Genomic DNA, 20,558 nt, shown 5'->3' on the forward strand with positions numbered 1-20,558 from the left:
GGATGGGAGGATGGGAGGATGGGAGGATGGGAGGATGGGAGGATGGGAGGGAGGATGGGAGGGAGGATGGGAGGGAGGGAGGGAGGGAGGGAGGGAGGAAGGAAGGAAGGAAGGAAAGAGGCAGGCTGAAATGGAAGGAATGCCAGGCCTCATAGTAGAGAGGGAAGACCAAGAATCCAGAGAGCTGAAGTTGAACCTGGCCCCCGACCAACCCCATCAAGACAGCTCCCATCAAGGGCCTCCTCACATTGGAAAGTGAGGACAGTATACCAGGAAACCTCAAAGCACCATCTACCATTAATATGCTACCATCCCTTGGGTGCAATCCCTGAAGCGTGCACAAAGAATGGGTTGCATGGAAAGCTAGCCCCAGCTGGGGAAGCGGGCCCAGAAGCTGGACTGGTCCAAACACTGCTCATAGAATACAGAATTTCTCTTCAGTGTGACCATCTCTAAGTGAAGCAGGTTTAACATGAGATGGGAACTAACTAGCTATCTTTCAAAATGGGATTTTCCTGTGAAATCCCATTAAGTCACTTGAATGCATTTAAAATGAGGTACCACCTACAGAAATGGAAAGCAAGGTCTACCTGCAGAGGAAGACCACAGATTACATACCTGGGCCTCCTTGGTCTGCGTTTTGTGGCTTTTAAAGCTTCCTTCATGATCATCCTCAACTGTAGAGCTGGCATTTAAGGCTGCAATTCGAATCTAAAAACAGGGATTTGAGGGAGGAAAAAAGTTGCTTTTGAGATGTCACTTGTCTCTTTAACAACCTACAATGAATACAACTCTGCTCTGGCACATAATCTTTTCTACCTCGAACAGCTATGGCCATCTCAGAATCTGAGTAATGAACAACAAATGATCATTGAGAAAAAAAAATAAGGACCAGAACATGCCTGGGGGACCATAACAATCTATCTGGGGAGCATGTCCTGGGTACTGTTCACTGCGTAAGGAACAGACTGGGGACACCCTAGCAATGGCCAGACACAATGGAAGACTCCAACAAAGCATGCTAACTTTGTACCTTTCTTGCAACTGTGATGAGGCCCTGCAAGCCACTCCAACAGAAGGTCAAATATCCTTACCCTCAAATGAGCCAAAAGCTCTCCCAGGAGGAAGGCTGCCCCATATTGAGTGTCACCTAGGAAAATGTCCCACATTCCCAGGAGCAAAGTGACAAAATAACACTGATGCCAGGAAAATAGGCAAGCACCAATCCTTACCATACTCAGAGAGCTTCACTGCTGCCACCGAGCACCACTTCCCATCACTGGCAGGGGTTGTGCCAGTCCACGATCTCCTAGACAGGAAACAAGAGAGACTGAGAGAGGGCCCAGGAAGCACCAGCAACATCATAGTTCCGGGGGCCCACCACGAAGCAGTTCCCAAGTCCAGGGGCCTGACCAGCTCTAAGCACACAGGCTGGTGAGCGACTGCCTTGGGACAGCTGTGATGTCACCCAGGTCCCCAGGCCAGAGCTTCTCCCTAGCCAGATAAGACACCAGGCACAGGGGACACAGAAGAGTGAGACCAACTCCTACCCCCAGGGCTCACTGCTCAGCAGAGACAACAGACCTATAAAGTTATTTTTTTCAACAGTTGAACGAAACGAAGAGAAACCCAGGCAACGTCAATTCACTTGAAGTGATCAAGGATAGTGATCAGGAATGGACAGCACTGCAGTGAAGGGTGGCGAAACAAAGAGGTGGGGGCGGGGGTGGGGTGTGGAATGGGGACACGTGCGGGTGCCAGTACAGCCCAGAGTGGAATCTTAGAGCAGAGATGGTGAGGATGATGAAAGGATACCATGCGGGGGGAACTAGGAGCTTTATCCTGTCTGCAACGGGAGCCACTGAGAGTTTCTGGGAAAACTAAATTTTAAAAATATAAACGAAAAAATATCAGAGCCAGTTTGAAGACCAGTTTTAGTAGACCAGTTTGAAGTCTGCAAAAAATGACAGGATTAGTGAGGATGTGAGAAATTAGAAGCTCATACATTACTGATAGGAAGGTAAAGTGGGCAGCCACTGTGGAAACCGTCTGGTAGTTACTCAAAATGTTAAACATGGAGTTACCATATGACCCAGAAATTTCATTCCTAAGTATCTACCCGAGAGAAATGAAACACATGTCCACACCAAAACTTGCTCATAAATGTTCATAGCAGCATTATTCATAACAGCTTCAAGGTGGCAACCGCCCAAATGTCTGTCAACTGATGAGTGGATAAATAAAATGGATGGATATATAAAATGTGTTGATTATTCTTCAGTCATAAAATAGACTAAAGTACTGATAGCTGCTACATGAATCAACCTTGATGCTAAATGAAAGAAGCCAGTCACAAAAGGCCACATGTTGTCTGATTCCATTTACATGCAATGTCTAGGACAGGCAAATCTACAGAAACAGAAAGTGGATAATGGGCAGCAGGAGAGGGGCAAATGGGGAGTAACTACTAATAGGTACAGGATTTCTTTCTAGGGGGATGAAAATGTTCTAAAATTGGTTATGGTGAAAGTTACACAACTCTGTGAACACACTGAAAACTACTGACTTACATACCTCACATAGGTGAACTACACGGTATGTGAATTACATGCTGTCATTAAACAAAGAGATGACAGGAACTTGGATGGGGCAGTGGTAGTGGACAGAAGGGACGCACTCCAGGAGGCAGGCTCACAGGACTCAGCACCAGGGAGCCTGGAGGGAACAGAAGGTTTCTGGATAACACCAAGGGTTCTGGCCTGAGGGGCTGGGACAGAGGGCATCCCCAAACAAGCCAGATAGGGCCAAAAGAGGAATCAGAAAAAGTCCCATCTGAGATGCTGGCAGAAAGAAGGCCCTGGAAGGATCCAGCAGTGGGAGCGAGCCGAGGCATACAGACTGAATGCAGGTTCCACCCGTATAACTTAAAAGGACTGCTACTGTTGCCAATGGCACTACAGCAATGATTTATAGTAGGGCTTCCACACTGGGTTCTGAGTTCTCCAAGGATTCTTACAAGAAACGAAGTACAGTCTTTTCACCTACAAGGAAGATTCAAACATCCCCTAGGCTAACAGCTATTTTATCTCCTGGGTTCTATATTTAGGAAAAAAGAATGTTTCTACTAAGTCTGGAAATTGCTGCTTCACCATAAGCTATGCCATGTTAGACACTGTGACTACCACACAATACGGAAAAAAAAAAAAAGAGAGAGAGAGAGACAGTAAAGTAGAAATTCTACGATTAAAACTCTGCATCTAAACTATTATTTAAGGGACACCTGGTGGCTTAGTCGGTTAAGTGACTGACTCTTGATTTCAACTCAAGTCATGATCTCACAGTTCGTGAAATGGAACCCTATAAGATTCTCTCTCCCTCTCTCTGCTCCTCCACTGCTTGTGCTTGCTCTCTCTCTCTCTCTCTCTCTCTCTCTCAAAATAAATGAAATCAACAACAACAAAACATACACACATAGAAAACAACACGCTTTGGCAAGAACGTAGAGAAATTAGAACCCTCGTGCACTGCTGTGGAAAACAGTATGGCAGTTCCTCAAAAATTTAAACCTAAGGTGACCTTATGCCTCAGCATTTCCACGTCTGGGTCTATACCCAAAAGAACTGAAAGCAAGGGTAAACAATTACAAATTGGGGTAAAGAGTGCAGGGAGGGTGGTGCTGACACCTAACCATAGGCCCCCAACCAGTTCCCCACAGGGCAGGTGCTAGCTCCAGGTCACAGCAAGTCTTCCCAGACGCCACCTGAATCCCCATGCAGAGAAAAACGAGAGAAGGACCCAGAGATGGCTGAGGGATCAGGTCTCTGTGTAGCAGCAGCGGGACCCACGTCCATAGGTGGGAGAACATCGGCCCAGGGCCGACCTACTCCTGAAGGAGGAGAGCTTGCCTGTTCTTGCTCAGCAGCACCTAGCAGGAAGGTACCTAACAACTACCGGGACTGTGCCAGATGGGCGGGTACCTTCCCCTGGGGCTTCTGTGTCCCCCAGGACCAGGATGAACACAGGTTCCATTTCAGAGCTGACAGGAGACACCTCCTCAGGACAGAATGAATGAAAGATAACCAGCCAAGCTGGAGGGAAAACCATGTGCTCCAAGTCAAGAGAGAGGTTTCTGGTCCCACCTGCTGCATAAGTCCCTGCCCACCCCTCTGCCCACCTGCCTCCATAAGGAAAGCCCTAGACTCCCCTAGTGCTCCCTGGGTACTACAGTCAGGGCCAGGAAACCCTCGAGGAGCCCATGGTGCCAAAGAGAAAATAGAACCTTCAAGCTTCCTAATTGTTTTGAAATTGCTAAAATCCATGCTAAAACTCAAGCCAATTGTCCCCGCTGGAAAGGGCTCCTGGGCTAACTTTAACATAATCTAAAAATACAGTACCTTCCGCTCCTCTACCTCTATAGTCTATCCCAGACACTTATAAGGCACATTTGCATTATCTCACTTAAGCTTAAAACAGCCTCTGGAAAGATTACTGGGCTTAGGGTCCTATTTTTCTTCTAGCCCTGTGACTTCAGGCAGGTCAGCCAGTCCCTTATGCCTCAGTTTCCTATTCTGCAAAATGGGTATGATAATGCATATCTCATAAGGCTGGCAGTCGGGAGGGCTGGACACAGATACATACTGGAATTGAGGCATACTTGTAAGTGTTCATACATTTCAAGAGGAACCTAAAAAAGTGATCCTCACAAAGACTCATGCACATTAGTCCTAGGAGACCAGCATCCCCTCTGCCATAGCCCCTCAATTCCATCCGATCATTACCACTCTTCCTCAGCCCCCTCAATTCCCCGTAGCAAAATAAAGAATGAGTCAGAATACTGTACTCTAATACACATTGAGAGAACTGTGGAGACTCTGTAACACAGACTGTTTTACTTTACTTCTGCCAAAATAGTACATAGTAATTATTATCTTAAAACTGGCCTTGGATTTTTAAATATCAGTACATATAAGAATTTTTTACCTAAGATATAAAAATAAAGCTTTTCAAAACTGAAAATCTTATACTGATTTAATACAGCAAGAGTACGTTCTAAATTTCCTCTACACACTCTCACCTCTGCACTGGAATTACCCAGTCTCTAGGTCTCTCCCACCTACCAGCCTATAAGCTCCTGAACAGTCCTGTCTTTATCTTTTGTACCAACAGAATACTCCATTAAGGAATGAGCAAGCAAATGAGTGGTATCTAGGCAGCTTGTCTGTTTTAGTAGAAGACATTTAATTTCTCAGTCAAATCTTTCTCAAAGACAAGCATCTGTCACTCACAGGATGCCCCCTTGTAAGGCAAGCCAAGTTGCAGAAGCCACATAGAGGAACAGCTCACTGATGGCTTTGGTAACACTGTGAACTGTAACATTCCTGAGTAAAGAGAAGCATTCCCATCTCAACCCAAATGGGACTTCATCAAGGAGCTTCCCCTCTGATGTGGCCCCTACTGCACATGATCATCACACACTGTGTTCTCCATTTATGATTAAAAAAAAAAAACTTTTAGAAAACGAGGAATGAAAGGAAACTTCCTCAATCTGACAAAAAGCATTTACCAAAAAAGCTACAGCTAACATTATACTTAACCATAATACTGAATGCTTTCCCCCTAAGATAAGGAACAAGGCAAGGACATCCACTCTTATCACTCCTATTCAACAGTATACTAGAAATGCTAGCCACTATAATAAGGCAAGAAAAAGAAATAAAAACAAAAAGAGATAATTAAAAAGGAAGAAATGAAACTGTCCATATTCACAAATGATGTAATTGTCTACAATTATCCAAATACAAATCCAATTGTCTACAAATATCCAAAAATATCTATAAAATAAAACACTAAGTTGTTTTTTTTTTTTAACGTTTATTTATTTTTGAGACAGAGAGAGACAGAGCATGAATGGGGGAGGGGCAGAGAGAGAGGGAGACACAGAATCCGAAGCAGGCTCCAGGCTCTGAGCCATCAGCCCAGAGTCCAATGTGGGGCTCAAACTCACGGACCGCGAGATCGTGACCTGAGTTGAAGTCAGACGCTTAACTGACTGAGCCACCCAGGTGCCCCAAAAACCCTAAGTTTAATAAGTATCAAGTGGGTTTAGCAAAGCCACAGGGTAAAGGTCAACACCCACAAAGTGACTGTATTTCTATACATTAGCAACAAACAAATGGAGATCAAAATAGAAAAAAAAAATATGTCACAACAGTTGCAAAAAAATAAATAGGTACAAATCTAAAAAAATATATATGGGGCACCTGGCTGGCTCAGTAGGTTAAGCATCTGACTCTGGATTTTAGCTCAGGTCATGATCTCATGGATCTCCCTCTCTTTCTCCCCCTCCCCTGCTCACTCACATGCACACACGTGCACATTCTCTCTAAAATAAAATAAAATATGCTATGGAATTAAAAAAATATACAGCAAATAACATAGCAACCAACTCTCTGCAACAAAAACCACAGAAGATGCTAGGACACATAAATAAAAATGCACTAATAATAATAAATTTGACTCACCACTCTCAGTATAAGACAGGCCAAATGGAGAAAAAAAAATAAGTTAAGGAGATAGAAGATCTAAACGACAAAACAATTACAGAACTTACAGATGTATATCACTCTATACCCAGCTAACATAGACTACACATTCTCCAGTGCTCACAGCATGTTTACAGACTTCTCTTAAGTCACAGAGAAAACTTTATAAAGTACAATTAAATCTTAAAATATCTCTGATCACAATAAATTAAAACTGGAATTTAATAATACTACAACCGCCACCATGAACAACAACCAAAGACAGCTCCTTCTATCTAAAAATTTAAGAACCTCCACAACTTTTGGATGAAAGGAAATGCAATTAAAATTGGAGAAATTTTAATGAAATACTAACAATAAAAACACAAATATTCATATATGTGAAAACACAATAAAATCATCTAAGGACAGGGGGGAATCATATTATTATCTCCAAAGAAGAGAAAGCCTTTAACAAAATTCAACACCCCTCATGATAAAAAGCACTCAAGAAAATAAAAATTGAAGGATACTTTGTTATATACATTAGTCCTAAAACCAAAATCTTACGTAATGGAGAAACACTAAAGGCATTTCCATTAATATCAGGAACAAAGTAAGGATGCCCATTATGTCTGCTACTATCCACCACTGTACATAGTTTATTAGCATTGCCATAAGAAAAGGGAAACCATTTAGAGGTATAAGAATGGGTAAAGAAGAAGTAAAACAATCTTTAATTTCAGACAATATAATAAAATACCTGGAAAACTCCAACATCAACGATAAAACTTAATAATAAAAGAACTCAATGAAGGAGCATGATAGAAAACTAACATAGAAAAATCAATAATGTTCACATAAAAAATAAACAGAAGACATTATGATAGAGAAAAATCCTGTTTATAGTAAGAAGATGATTAAATATTTAGAAATTAAGTTAACAAGAAATGTGCAACCTATGCAAGGAAAATCTTAAAACACTACCAAAAGACACTAAAGTTGAACAAATGGAATGACAACCTAAAACGTTCTTAGACAGAACTCAATATTATAAAGATGTCAGTTCTAAGTTAGTTTATAAAATCAATGCAATACAAATAAAAATATCAACGAGATACTAGACAAGTTGATACTAAAGTTCATATAGAAAAACAAGCATGTAAGACAGCTAGGAAAACAGTGAAGAAGAAGAGCTACAAGAGGGGGATAAGCTCTACCATTAAAGAATACTGTATAAAGCCTTAGTACTTAAAAGAGTAGTACTGATACATGCATGATACAGAAATCATGCCCAAACTCAAGTACATATGAAAATTTTAAATATGGCAAAGGTGGGGGCACCTGGGCAGCTCAGTTGGCTGAGTGCCCAACTCTTGATTTTGGCTGAGGTCATGGTCTCAGGGTTCTTGAGATCGAGCCCAGCATCAGATCAGACTCTGCACTAACAGCGCAGAGCCTGCTTGAGATTCTCTCTCTTCTTCTCTCTCTGCCCCTCCCCCCCACATGCGGGCCCGCGTGCACACACACACACACACACACACACACACTCTCTCTCTCTCACAAAATAAATAAATAAACATTAAAAAAATAAAATAAAAATAAAATATGGGAGGGGCACCTACTTGGCTAAATCAGTCAAGCATCTGACTCTTTTGATTTTGGCTCAGGTCATGATCTCACAGTTGGTGAGACTGGGCTCCAGGGTCAGGCTCTGCACTGCCAGTGCAGAGCCTGTTTGGGTTTCTCTCTCCCTTCTCTCTCTCTCTCTCCCCTCCACCTGCTCTCTCTCTCACAGTAAACATTTAAAAATAATGATAAAGGGGTGCCTGGGTGGCTCAGTCGGTTAAGTGTCCAACTTCAGCTCAGGTCATGATCTCACCAGTTGTGAGTTTGAGACCCTCCCACATCCAACTCTGTGCTGACAGCTCAGAGCCTGGAGCCTGCTTCAGATTCTGTGTTTCCCTCTCTCTGCCCCTCTGCCACTCACATTCTGTCTCTGTCTCTCTCTCAAAAATAAAAATACGCATTAAAAAAATTTTAATAATAAAATAAAATATAGCAAAGGTAGTATCTCAAGTCACTGGGGTCAAAATGAACTCTGTAGTTAAGACTTGCTCGGAAAAATTGGTAACCATTTGGAAAAGGATAAAATTAGATCCTTACCTCACCCCATATACATAAATAAACTCCAAATGGATTAGGGATCTAAATGAAAACCAAAGGAACCATACAAATACTAGAAGAAAATATGGATGAGTCCCTCTTTAACTTTGTATATGGAAAGGCTTTCTCACCATGATTTAAAATCCAAAGGCAGTGAAAAAAAGATTAATATATTTAACTACATAAAAATGGTTTTAAATTTTGGGGTGTCTGGGTGGTCAGTCAATTAAGCGTCAGACTTCGGTTCAAGTCATGATCTCCTGGTTCATGAGTTCTAGCCCCACATAGGGCTTTCTGCTGTCAGCACAAAGCCCACTTCAGATCCTCTGTCCCCCCTCTCTGCCCCTCCCCCACTCGCACTCGGTCTCTCTATCTCTCAAAAATAAATAAACATTTAAAAAAAAAAAAAAGATTTGTGGTTATCAGAGGTAGGGGAGGGAAGTGGAGAGAATTGGATGAATGCGGCCAAAAGGTACAAACTTCCAGTTATAAGTAAGTACTAGGGATAACTATAGTTAACACTGCTGTATGGTATATTGTGAAAGTTAAGAGAGTAAATTCTAAGAGTTCTTATCACAAAGGAAAAACATTTTTTTTCTTTTTTTTTTTTTGTATCTATATGAGATGAGATGATGGATGTTAAGACTTATTGTGGTAATCATTTCACAATACATATAGGTCAAGTCATTATGCTATATACCTTAAACCTGAATAGTGCTATATGTCAATTATACCTCAATAAAATTAAATAATTTTTTAATTAGAAAAAAAATTTTAATCAGAAAAAAAGAAGTCATAAGTCAACTGATAAACTGGGAGAAAATATTTGCAACATATACTGTAGACAAATACGTAAAGAGCTCTTAAAAACTTAATAGATACAGCATTATTCACAATAGTCAAAAGGTAGAAGCAACCAAGTAAGTGCCCACTCATAGGTGAATGGAGAAACAAAATGTGGTATATGAATACAATGCAGTATTATTCAGCCTTAAAAAGGAAGGACATTCTGACACATGCTACCACACGGATGAACCGTGAAGACATTATGCTTAGTGAAATAAGCGAGCACAAAATGACAGTGTATGATTCCACTTACGTGAGGTACCTAAAGCAGTCAAATTCATAGAGACAGAAAGTAATGTGGTGGTTGCCAGGGGCTGGGGGAGGGGAGGAACAGGGAGTGTTTAATAGGTACAGGGTTTTAATTTCAGAAGATGGAAAAAAGTTCTGGAGATGGATGGTGGTAATGGTTGCATAACAGTGTTGATGTCTTAATGTCATCAAACTGTACACTTAAAAATACTTCAAAAATTAAATTTCACATTAAGTATGTTATACAATAAGCAAAGAAAAAAAACCTAGAAAAATAGGGAAAATATATAAACAAACAATTCACAAAAACAGACATTCAACTGGCTATCAAACATATGAAAAAATGCTCACACCCGGTTATAATTAGACAAATGCAAATTAAAACAACACTCAGACACTATGTCTATCATACTGTCACTATCACTGGCAAAAATTAAAATTAATGGGGAAAAAAAGCAGAAAGGGAAACAAACCACAAGAGACTCTTAATGATAGAGAACAAACTGAGGGTTGATGGCGGGGGGCGGGGGGCGGCGGTGGTATTAAATAAAAAGGGCACTTGGAGTGCCTGCATGGCTCAGTCAGTTAAGCGTCCGACTTCAACTCAGGTCATGATCTCAGGGTTGGTGAGTTTGAGGCCCGCGTCAGGCTCTGTGCTGACACCTTAGTGCCTGAAGCCTGCTTCAGATTGTGCCTCCTTCTCTCTTTGTCCCTTCCCAGTTTGTGCTCTTTCTCTCTCTCTCTAAAGTAATAAACATTAAAAAAATTTTAAAAACAAAAAAGGGCACCTGTTGTGATAAGCACTGGATGTCGTATGTAAGTGATGAATCATTTAATTCTACTCCTGAAACCAATATTGCACTGTATGTTAACTAACTAAAATTTAAATTCATTAAATTAAAGTTAACAAATTTTAATTGTTGGAGAGGTTGTCAGGAAACAGGCATTATTTTCATACACTGTTGATGGGAATGTCAACTAGCACAACCACTCTCGAGGGGAATTTGACAAGAGCTAACAAAACTACAAATGCCCTGACGTTTCAATCCAGCAATTCCACTTCTAGGAATCAATCTTGAAGATGTACCTCCAATCATATGAAATACATACACACAGGGTTATTCATTCCAACATTGTTTGTAATTTCAAGAGACTGGAAACAACCTAAATGACTACAGATAGTGTAGTGGATGAATAAACTATGGTACATCCACACAATGAAGTAATATGTAGCTGTAAAAATTGATGAGGAAATGTTTATAGAGCATTATTCATAATCAAAAATAGAAATAACCCAAATGTCCATCAACTGATAAATGGATAAATAAAAAGTAATGAACACTGACAACAGGATGAACCATGAAAACATTATGCTAAGTGAAAGAAGCCAGTCACAGACCACATCTTGCATGATCCCATTAATAAGAAATATCCAGGAAAGGCAAATCTATATAGACAGAAAGTATTTGTGACCACCTCGACATAGGGGCGAGACAATGAGAAGTCTTCTAACAGGTACAGGGTTTCTTTTTGGGGTGACAAAATGCTCTAAAATTGATTGTGGTGATGCTCACACAACTCTATGAATATTAAAAACCACTGAATTGTATGTAAAGTTTATCTCAATAAATAGGCAAATTTTATCTCAATAAAACTTTTTAAAAATGAATAAGATCTCTATGAACACATACAGGAGGATTTTCAAGACATTTGTTAAGTGACAAAAGGAAACACAATTATCTTTAGCATGCCACCTTTCATATATAAAAGAAGAGGAGCTAAGAAATTACATGACCATCTATTCATTTGTGCAAAAGAAAGGATAATCCAGACACCAAAGAGATCAGTTAGCTGCAGGGGATAAGTGGGAAAGGGGTGAAAGGTGGAGGAGAACAGGGACAAGGTGGCAGAGGCGGGAGAGTGAGTGACACTTTCCAGAGTATACCTTTGTTACAGTTCTTTCTTACTCTTAGAAGCACAGTCATGTTTCCCACTCGAAAAATAATTAAAACCAACTAAGTTCCAGGGGGAACCCAAAATGTAATATAAACATTAACAATGAACCTACTGCATTACAAATTACATAACCACACTGAAGGGCATAACAAAGAATTACGATTCCAGAGTAGGGGCAGAGAGTACACAAGACAAGCCTGGAACAGGGACGTTTGGGTGGCTCAGCTGGTTAAGTAGGTTAAGCAACCAACTCTTGATTTAGACTCAGGTCATGATCTCGCAGTTCGTGATCCAAGCCCCGCATAAGGCTCTGTGCTGAGAGTGCAGAGCCTGCTTGGGATTCTCCCTCTCCCTCTCTCTACCCCTCCCCTGTGCTCATGCTCTGTCTCTCTCTCTGCCTCAAAATAAAAAACAAACATGAAAAAGAAATTAAAAAAAAAAAAAAAGATAAGCCTGGAACATCTTGTGGTGCCAGAAAATAAGTAAATCCTCCAAAAAAATGGTGAGGATCCACTGACACAGCAGCTAACCTGAAGGACATCCTGAACAGGCAAAGCCAGAACAGTGAACAACAAAATAATGGTAACATTAGGTTTTAACCCATGAAATAAGATGAATATCCGTGGTCCATACTAATATAAATAAATGAGGGAAGGGACAGTTCTTCCTTTAATAGAATTTGAATTAATAAGAGTAGAAGGAAAGAGAGAAATAGGTAATTACCGTTAGGCAAATACCACAGAGACCCACAGATGGATGGATGCTAACTACAGTCAGGGGGCGTAAATTTGAGAGAACCAGAATTCCCATCCTTTCAAAGCATTTCCCCCAAGATGCTTACTAACTAGAAAGAGAAAGATAGTAACTTTATAGTATAGAAACCTAGCAGATACCAACTAAACCAAGCAATCAAGACAAACATCACCAGTAATAAGACCTATCAGCATCTTGAACTCCTTGATATGACACACTGAGGACAACACAATGTTTGTATCATTCTGGCCAAAAATGCATGGCCTCACTCCAATCACGAGAAAATATGAGACAAATCCAAGTTGAAGGATATTAGACAAAATAACCGATCAGTACTCTCGAAAAATGTCAAGGCCAAGAAAGACAAGACTAAGTAATTAAGGATGAAGGAGCAATCACTAAATGCAATGAGAAGTTAGATAGGATCACAGAATGAAAAATAGAACATTGTGCAAAACTGGTGATATTCAAACTAGGTTAATGGCTGAGTTTATAAAACGGTACCAATATTAGTTTCCTGTTCTTGATAGTTCCATCATGATTATGTAAGATGTGAATATTAGGGAAAGGAGGGTGATGGACAGAAGGAAACTCTGTATTATTGTTGTAACTCTTCTCTAAACCTAAAATTAGTTTAAAATAAACAATATAAAAAGAAATAGCCATTTGAGATTATGTATTCATCATCTGTAAGGACTGTGAGGATGGGGACCATGTCTGTATTGTTCACCACAAACCCCAGAAACCCACTAGCAGGAGGAAAAAAAAAAAAAGCAGCTATTGAATAAAGAAAGAAAATATCTATTCATTTCTCAGCCTCCCAGCCCAGCAATCATATTATCCCAGAATAGCGCATTCAGGAGTTTAACCTCACAAATTTCCAAACTCTTTAGGCTATGGTTTCCACAACCTTAAGAACACATAAAGAACGGCACACTTTGAGTACCTCGGCACCCTGACCCAGTCAGTGATAAGCAGTGGTGTTTCCTGACATGCTCTGGTCCGGGAGTCAGGAAGCCTAGGTCTTGGGCCACATTGTGGCACTACCTGGCTGTGGCATAAGAGGCCCCTCACTGGGTCCCACTTTCCTCTACCCTAGGAGGCTTTCGCCTACTGTGTTCATACAGCCCAGGAGCGAAGAATGGTTTTGACATTTTTAAATGGATGAAAAAATTTGTGACACATGAAAATTATATAAAAATTACATAAAATTCAAATTTCAGTGTCCATAAATAAGGTTTTATTGGAATACTGCCACTGGTGTACCTATTGTCTCTGCATGTATCCACTACACAATGTCAGAACTGAGTTGGGGTGCCTGGGTAGCTCAGTCCGTTGAGCATTAAGCATCGACTTCAGCTCAGGTCATGTCTGGTCATGATCTCACAGTTCGTGAGTTCGAGCCCCACATTGGGCTCTGTGCTGACAGCTCAGAGCCTGGAGCCTGTTTCAGATTCTGTGTCTCCCTCTCCCTCTGCACGCCACCCCCAGGCCCCCGGCTGGTGCGCCTGCTCTCTCGCTCTCCCTCAAAAGTAAATAAACATTAAAAAAAAAAAATTTAAAAAACAAAAACAATGCCAGAACTGAGTAGACAGAGCAGGCCTCCTATGCTAAGCCTAAAATACTATTATAATTATGTTTATTACATTCACAACATACTATGATATAATTACATGTTAATATTATAAATATTATTACACTTACAACTGAAGTTTGCCAACCTCTGAAGGAAGTCTTTGACCCATAGATCCATAGTAACACAGGCCCCAAAGAGTTAAGTGGCTCCAAAGTCACTTGTGCAAGACACCTGAGAGTGTCAGTAGACTCTATCTAGCCAAGGTCCTCCTTCTCCTCCTGGGAGGCAGTGCAGTCAAGATATTCAGTCTGGCTGGCCCAGTCGGTAGAGCATGCAGCCCTTGATCTCGGGGTTGAAAGTTCCAGCCCCATATTGGGTGTCGAGATTACTAAAAAATAAAATCTTAAAAAAAAAAATTTTTTTTGTCTAGACTTCGGCTGACCCACTAGTTAGCTAGCTGACTCTGAACAAGTCCTTTCCTCTCGCCTCGGTCTCAGTTTCCACCCGTGTAAATGGCGCTAATAACAGCACTCACCTCGCAGGGCGGCTGTGAAGGTGAAGAGAAAGGACGTCAGTAGAGGGTTAGCACCGGGCTCAGCACCCGGCGGACGCAAAATCAATGGTGGCTCCTGCTGCGGTCACTGAAAGCCACTCCCGAGGCTGGAGCCCCGTCCTAGGCACCCGAGGATGGCGACCATGGCCCTGAAGAGGCCCACGAGACAGCCTGGAGGCCGGGCCTCACCGCTCCCGCTCTCTGGCCTCGGTTTCCCCGACTGTGCCACTCAGACTACCAGAGGCGCCCCCTGCGTCGACACCAGCCTCGGCCCGTCCGCCCGCCGCCCCTCAAGCTCGGGCCCCCGCTGCTGCCGCCGGTTCGGCAGAGCCGCACCCCCACCAGAGGGATGCCCCCAAACCTGCAGTCCTGGAACTCACCAGGCGTCTCCACGGCAACGGCCTGCCTGCCGCGACCCCCGAGCCGACTGGCCGCCCGCCTGACAATAAGGCGCGTTCCCATTGGCTCCGTTGCCGGCTCCGTTAGCCAATCAGTGAGGGCGCACGCGCTGCTCGCCCGCCGCGCAGGCTCTCGTCGACCCTGCCGGCTGCAAACAGCCTAGCGCGGGAGTGTAAACCTTCCAGGTCCTTGCTTTTTGGTACTCGAACTATTGTGGACTCGGAGCGCCAGCTTGCAGTCGGACTCCACGCTCCATCGCTTGTAATATTTGGGAAGCGCCGAGTTCGGTGCCCGGCCCTGAGCAGTAGCTAAATGACGACGGGCCGTGTTATCGTTTGTTACAACCTGGGACAGGTACTCTGAAGGCAATGTAAACTTGGGAAACACTTGGAACCAGGGGAGGAGGGTTCTCCTTTCTACTACCCCGTGCCTCATCTTTTTCAGAAAAGAATTTGAAGCCCAAAAGGCACAGATACAATCAACTATGAAACAAAGGAAAAACAAAAACAAAAATCACAAAAAATCAAGGCCGGGTAAACGATCTATCGAGGGAGTGACAGAATTCCAAAGTCTAAAGGAGGATTCGCATTGAAAGTTTCCTGAAAACGGCCTTGGGCTGAGAGAGGTTAAATTCGTGGGAGCGAAGCTTTTTTGAGAGAGACCTCACAGCCTTTCCAGCCTTTCTTGATTCCAGCAACCATGATTTAAACAGGAATGAAGGTTATGGCTTTCTCTTTGACCTTACATAAAGATGGTAACATCATGGTGAAGAATTCAAAGCGCCAGTTCAGAACAATAAAGCCTTAGTGATACCCGGGAGTTTCAAAAAGAATTGAGTCACAAACCTTGACTTTGCCTTGGAGGGAGGGGCAGTGGACAGAGGCATAAACAGACGGTTTCAAAGTTTCATGGATAACACCCATCCTTGGATGCAGCTCTCATACCTGAGTTGCATCTTGAAATAGCTCTTGAAACAGTTGAAAAAAGATGGGAGAGTGGTCCCATAGAGAGCTATGTGGCAAGCTTTTGGAGGTAAGAGACATTGCAAGCCATGCTGGATCCTCAGGAAGCACAGTATTACCAGGGGGCAAAGCTCAAGGCCACAATGGGGCTAATGTGGAGAGGGGGGAGGGACAGTCGTCCCCACAGCAAATAGATGACATCACACTCACTACAGTGGGGATAAGACATTTAAGGTAGGACCAGGTAGAAGGCTGCTGCCTTATAGTCCTGGCTAGGGTTAGGCCTGAATCCCTTTTTGGGCACTTCAACCATTCATTCAATGATACAAACATTCCCTGAGCCCCTTTGGGAAGCAGGACACCCATGTTGGCAGAAGGAATGAGTGCAGGAACAGTTGGGACAGGGGGCCAAAGGAAGGAACTCCAAGCTCTAGCTGTTAATGGCATTCCACAGCAGTGGTCAGGGACAAACACCACAGGCACAAGAACACTCCACTGGAAACTAACTTTACTAACTATATTAACAGCACAGACTTAAAATCTCAATTTGGTATTTCACTGGTACACTAAAGACAAGAATGATCAGGCCTTCAATTCTGTAGGGAAATAACAGTGCCCATCACAGTGTCTAAGGGTCATGATATGTAAACTCTGCATCAAACATCTGGGAAGAAACCAAAAAGGACACCCTTTGCACCCTGCCCATATATCCCTGGAAATGGAAAGTATGATATAGTATTTAGAGTTGGGGCGGGGATTGCATTCATTCCGTTTCTAATGGCAGACATTGTATTTCCAAGTTTACCATTCCAGGACATGGGTTTTACAAGGTACACAGCCACTGAGGATTTTTAGCAAGACTCATAGGAGAAGATGGGAGTTTGGAAATGCCCAGGAAAGGTCCCAGAAGCCCAGCCATCCTGCTCTCCTGCTGAGCACAGCATTCCATGGGCAGTAAACTGCATGGGCCAACCCAAGCTGAGGGCAAGAACATCTGGTTAGCAAAATCTGTAGGAAGACCCAAGCTGGACCAGTGCCCGCCCAACCAACCTGCACAGGGCATGGAGAGCAGGGCCCTAGGCTTCACCTTCCACACTTGGATTTGAACAGCCTACATACAATACATGAGACAGTGGCCCCGAAGACAGAAAAGATCCCATCTCTCAGGTTCCCTAAAGTTCCCACCTCATAAACCAACACCACTGCCCAGGGTGACAGAGAATGCCAGGGAGGGGTGAAGGGAGATAAAGAAGTCATGTTTGAAAGAAGGTCGCAGGGCACCTGGGTTACTCAGTCGGTTAAGCATCCGACTCTTCATATTGGCTCAGGTCATGGTCTCAAGTTCAAGGCCCAAGTCAGGCTTTGTGTTGAGTGGAGAGCCTGCTTGGGATTCTCTCTCTCCCTCTCTCTCTCTCTCTCTCTCTCTCTCTCTGCCCCTCCCTCACTCACATTCTCTCTCTCTCAAAATAATAAACATTTAAAAAAAGAAGAAGAAAGAAGATCTCTTCATTTATTTGACACAAGGATGGGGAGGAAGAAGACTTGTGAGGCCACAGGCATATCTGCATGAAGGGGTGACAGAAGCTGGTATCCACTAGGCCCTTCCTCTGCCAGGAGGCCTCTCTGGAAGAGGCAGAAAGCTCACAGATGTCCTAGATGCCCTCTGTGTCAATCATAGAAAAGTCATGACTGTCCCTTTCTTGCCAATCTGCCAGGGCTCCAGAGGGAAAAATCGGATAATTATCCTTCAAGAGACAGAAAAAAAAAAAAAAGATGTCATTAGCTCCTTGGCTAATGCTTCATATTCCAAGACCCCTAGCCAGGCACTCCCACCATGGGTTCCCTGACCAGCCTGCCTTAGCCTAGCGGGCATTTTGGAAGCCTGCTTCATCTCATTAATGATCTCCCCCTGCAGGCCTGTCAGAAGCAGGATGGTGGCTGTCCCTGGACAGACACTCGACGCAGCAGCCTTGATGGTCACTGCATGTTCTGTGAGCTCAGAGGGGCAGCCTGCTTTCAAACTCCAGGCCCCCTGGGGGCATGTGCAGTGCCCCAGACACCTTTGTTTTCTCAAAGCCTAGCTCAAAACCAGTCATAGGGTGACCCTCCCCCCACGATGTCTATGGAGTGAATAAACATGCCCCTCTCATGTTTATCCTGAAGAGCAGGATACTTGGGATAGTCTAAGGGGTAGTAGGGGAAGGATTGTGTGTGACAGCTTTAGTTTTCCCATCTGCAAACCTCATGGGGATGGCATGTCCGCACAAGGCGATGTGAACAGAGGAGTAGGGCTTGTGTGGATCCAACGGGATAATGCATATAAGGTAGCTATAGATAAGCTGGCACATGGTAGGCATTCATATGTTACGTATTGTTGTTACAATTATTATCTCACCCCAGCTTGAGGACCAGGTCTGAGCACTCCCAGGAGTGACTATTCCTCACCAGCCTTCCTGGGCTAACAAAGGATCCATTCTGGAAGGTTCTTTCAAGCTTCTCATGCTCTTAGTTCCTCATAGGCATGGGCTTGGCGCAGGAATATTTTTCACCCAGGAAGAAACTTTAGCCCTGCCACAGAATCCCATGTTCGGGGGCTGTATGGTCTTCTTGGATGATCATTTAATATATGCCCCTCTATTCACAGAAAAAAGGCTACAAACCAGAGATGGTTCACTTTCAGGTTTGTCAGGCATCCTCCAGCTGCACTGGACCTAGAACCCGGGTCTCCAGACATCCAAGCCAATGTTCTTTCCGCTACTCCCTGACCCTCCTGGGAGCCTCACTTGGGACCTAGCTGGGCTACCCGGCCAAAGGTCACACAGCCTCAGGACATACCCAGAATCCCTCCTGACCAGCCTGGAGAAGCTCTCCTATTAAATTACTCTTGGTTTTCTAAGTTGTGGAGAAGACTAAAGGCAGACGATAAATGGTTATAGCTTTGTCAGGTTAATAACATTCTACCCTGCACGGTGCCAAGGGAGATACAGGGCACTGCCATCTCACATGACTCTGGCAACTCGCCCAGGAAGTAAAGGAGAGCCTTCCCACTTCACAGATGGAAACATTGGGGTTGGAGAAGCCACGCCTTGCCCACATGTCAAGGGAACCATGGCAGAGCCAGGAATTCATTCAATTCCACTACCATTCTGAGGGTAGACATACCATCCGAGGACCTAGGGCCCTAGGCCCTTCTTGGGCAGGGAGAAGAGTGCATTTTTTACCCCCAGCCTTGCAAGGGGCCTTGGAATGGGATCACTGCCCCCATCTTCTCCCTGCCCCCATCTTCTCCCTGCCCCCACGCACCGATCCTGGCCCAGGCCCATCTCCTTGGTGAGGAACTCGAAGAATCGGGCGCTGTGTCCACGGTTCTCCTCGGCCGTGCCCACCACACCTATGGAGGAGATGATCAGCTGCGCGCAGGGATCGGTAGAGCCGTTCACCGCCATGGCCAGACCTGGTCGCAAGGTCACGTTCACGCGCTGCGGAGAACAGGAAAGTTTCGCCTGAAGCTTGTACAGGCCGAGTTGCTCTGAGGACCTGGGAGGGCAAGCGCCTACAAGCGTGGACCCCTGGGGTCAGGGCTAGAGGCTCGGGGCGGGGTCCTTGGAGGTCATGTTGGTTTCAGAGCCAGGGAAGGCAGCAAGGAGCAGACATGAGGGGTGGGGCCGCGGGGTCACAGAGAGAGGGAGGCCGGAGATCCCTGTGACGAGGAGCCCGGGTTGTGGTGAGGGAAGCCGGGACGTGGACAGAGCCCGACCCCTGGTCCACCAGCCTCATCCCGCCCCGTGCTCCCCGGTCCACGCTCACGTCCTCAGGTTTGCTCAGGATGGCTGCCGTGGCCGCGCAGAGCCGCTTCTCCAGTCCGGCGGGCACACGGCCGGCGGGCAAGTTGGTGTCCAACTCAACAAACGGCATGTCTGGCGGGAAAAAACTGGACAGGCCACACGAGCAGAAAAAGAACACACAGGTCGATGTTCCCGAGGGTCGCGGAATAGACAGCAGTGGCGGGGCGCCACGGAAACCAGGCTCCTTATTGGCTGGGCAGACACGCAGGGCCCCGGGATTGGCTGCATAGTCCACACCCCGCCTCTGCTGGCGCAGATTTCCGGAAGTCCTAGGCAGGCGGGGATGAGTGGAGCTCGTGACCCTCCCCCAAAGACACTGGCGGAGCCATGGCCCCGCCCACCGTGCCCCAGGCTCTGCGGGCTCCAGCCACATGGGCCAGGGGTTTTCTGGCTCACTGGGCTTTTAGGTGCTACAGTCCTCTGCTTCTTAATCCATTTTTAGTTTGTTAACCTTGAAAATAAAATAGCCCGTTATTTTACCGGTAAAAATGGGTTTATTCGGGGGGAAATTTTTTATTTGTTCGAGGATAGCAGAAAACTGCAATTTGGGACACGCAGCCTGAGGCAAAACCATAGGAAAATCCAGCCAACAAAGAAGAGAAACGTTTTTTTGTTTTGTTTTGGTTTTTGTTTTTTGTTTTTTACAGAGAAAAGGGAAGAACTGGGAAGGACTGTTAAAAAAAAAAGTACGTGGGAATAAACTGGGAGTTAAAAGTACAATGGCTTTTCAAT

The 20,558-nt window shown here is 44.3% G+C and overlaps 2 protein-coding genes across 4 annotated transcripts in view; both read right to left on the bottom strand.

Moving 5' to 3' along the window:
* CABIN1 (calcineurin binding protein 1) overlaps window positions 1–16,418 on the bottom strand; it is a 154,341-nt gene extending 137,923 nt beyond the window's left edge. Inside the window, exons 1-3 of one of the 3 annotated variants that reach the window (XM_049619133.1) lie at window positions 15,964–16,418; window positions 1,233–1,309; window positions 619–711 (exon numbers count right to left, since the gene is read on the bottom strand). In XM_049619133.1, the coding sequence (XP_049475090.1) occupies window positions 619–711; window positions 1,233–1,235 (96 nt within the window). In that variant the 5' untranslated portion in view covers window positions 1,236–1,309; window positions 15,964–16,418. The other 2 variants (XM_049619132.1, XM_049619131.1) reach the window with 2 other exon arrangements.
* Window positions 16,419–17,457: 1,039 nt separating this feature from the next.
* Window positions 17,458–19,980, bottom strand: DDT (D-dopachrome tautomerase). Its single transcript, XM_049619134.1, has 3 exons — window positions 19,789–19,980; window positions 19,285–19,460; window positions 17,458–17,726 (listed from the first exon to the last, which is right to left on the bottom strand). Exons 1-3 carry the CDS (start codon window positions 19,894–19,896, stop codon window positions 17,654–17,656), a joined length of 357 nt encoding a protein of 118 aa, XP_049475091.1. The 5' UTR covers window positions 19,897–19,980; the 3' UTR covers window positions 17,458–17,653.
* Between the last annotated feature and the right edge of the window lie 578 nt (window positions 19,981–20,558).

This window comes from Panthera uncia (genome assembly GCF_023721935.1).
Source record: "Panthera uncia isolate 11264 chromosome D3 unlocalized genomic scaffold, Puncia_PCG_1.0 HiC_scaffold_8, whole genome shotgun sequence".
Classification (NCBI taxonomy): domain Eukaryota; kingdom Metazoa; phylum Chordata; class Mammalia; order Carnivora; family Felidae; genus Panthera; species Panthera uncia.

Excerpts from the sequence above, each read along its gene's own strand:
- DDT (XM_049619134.1), bottom strand. The coding sequence starts at position 19,896 with ATGCCGTTTGTTGAGTTGGACACCAACTTGCCCGCCGGCCGTGTGCCC. Across the intron at positions 19,461-19,788 it reads TCCTGAGCAAACCTGAGGAC|CGCGTGAACGTGACCTTGCG; the intron begins GTGAGCGTGGAC and ends TGTTCTCCGCAG. Across the intron at positions 17,727-19,284 it reads ATGGGCCTGGGCCAGGATCG|GATAATTATCCGATTTTTCC; the intron begins GTGCGTGGGGGC and ends TGTCTCTTGAAG.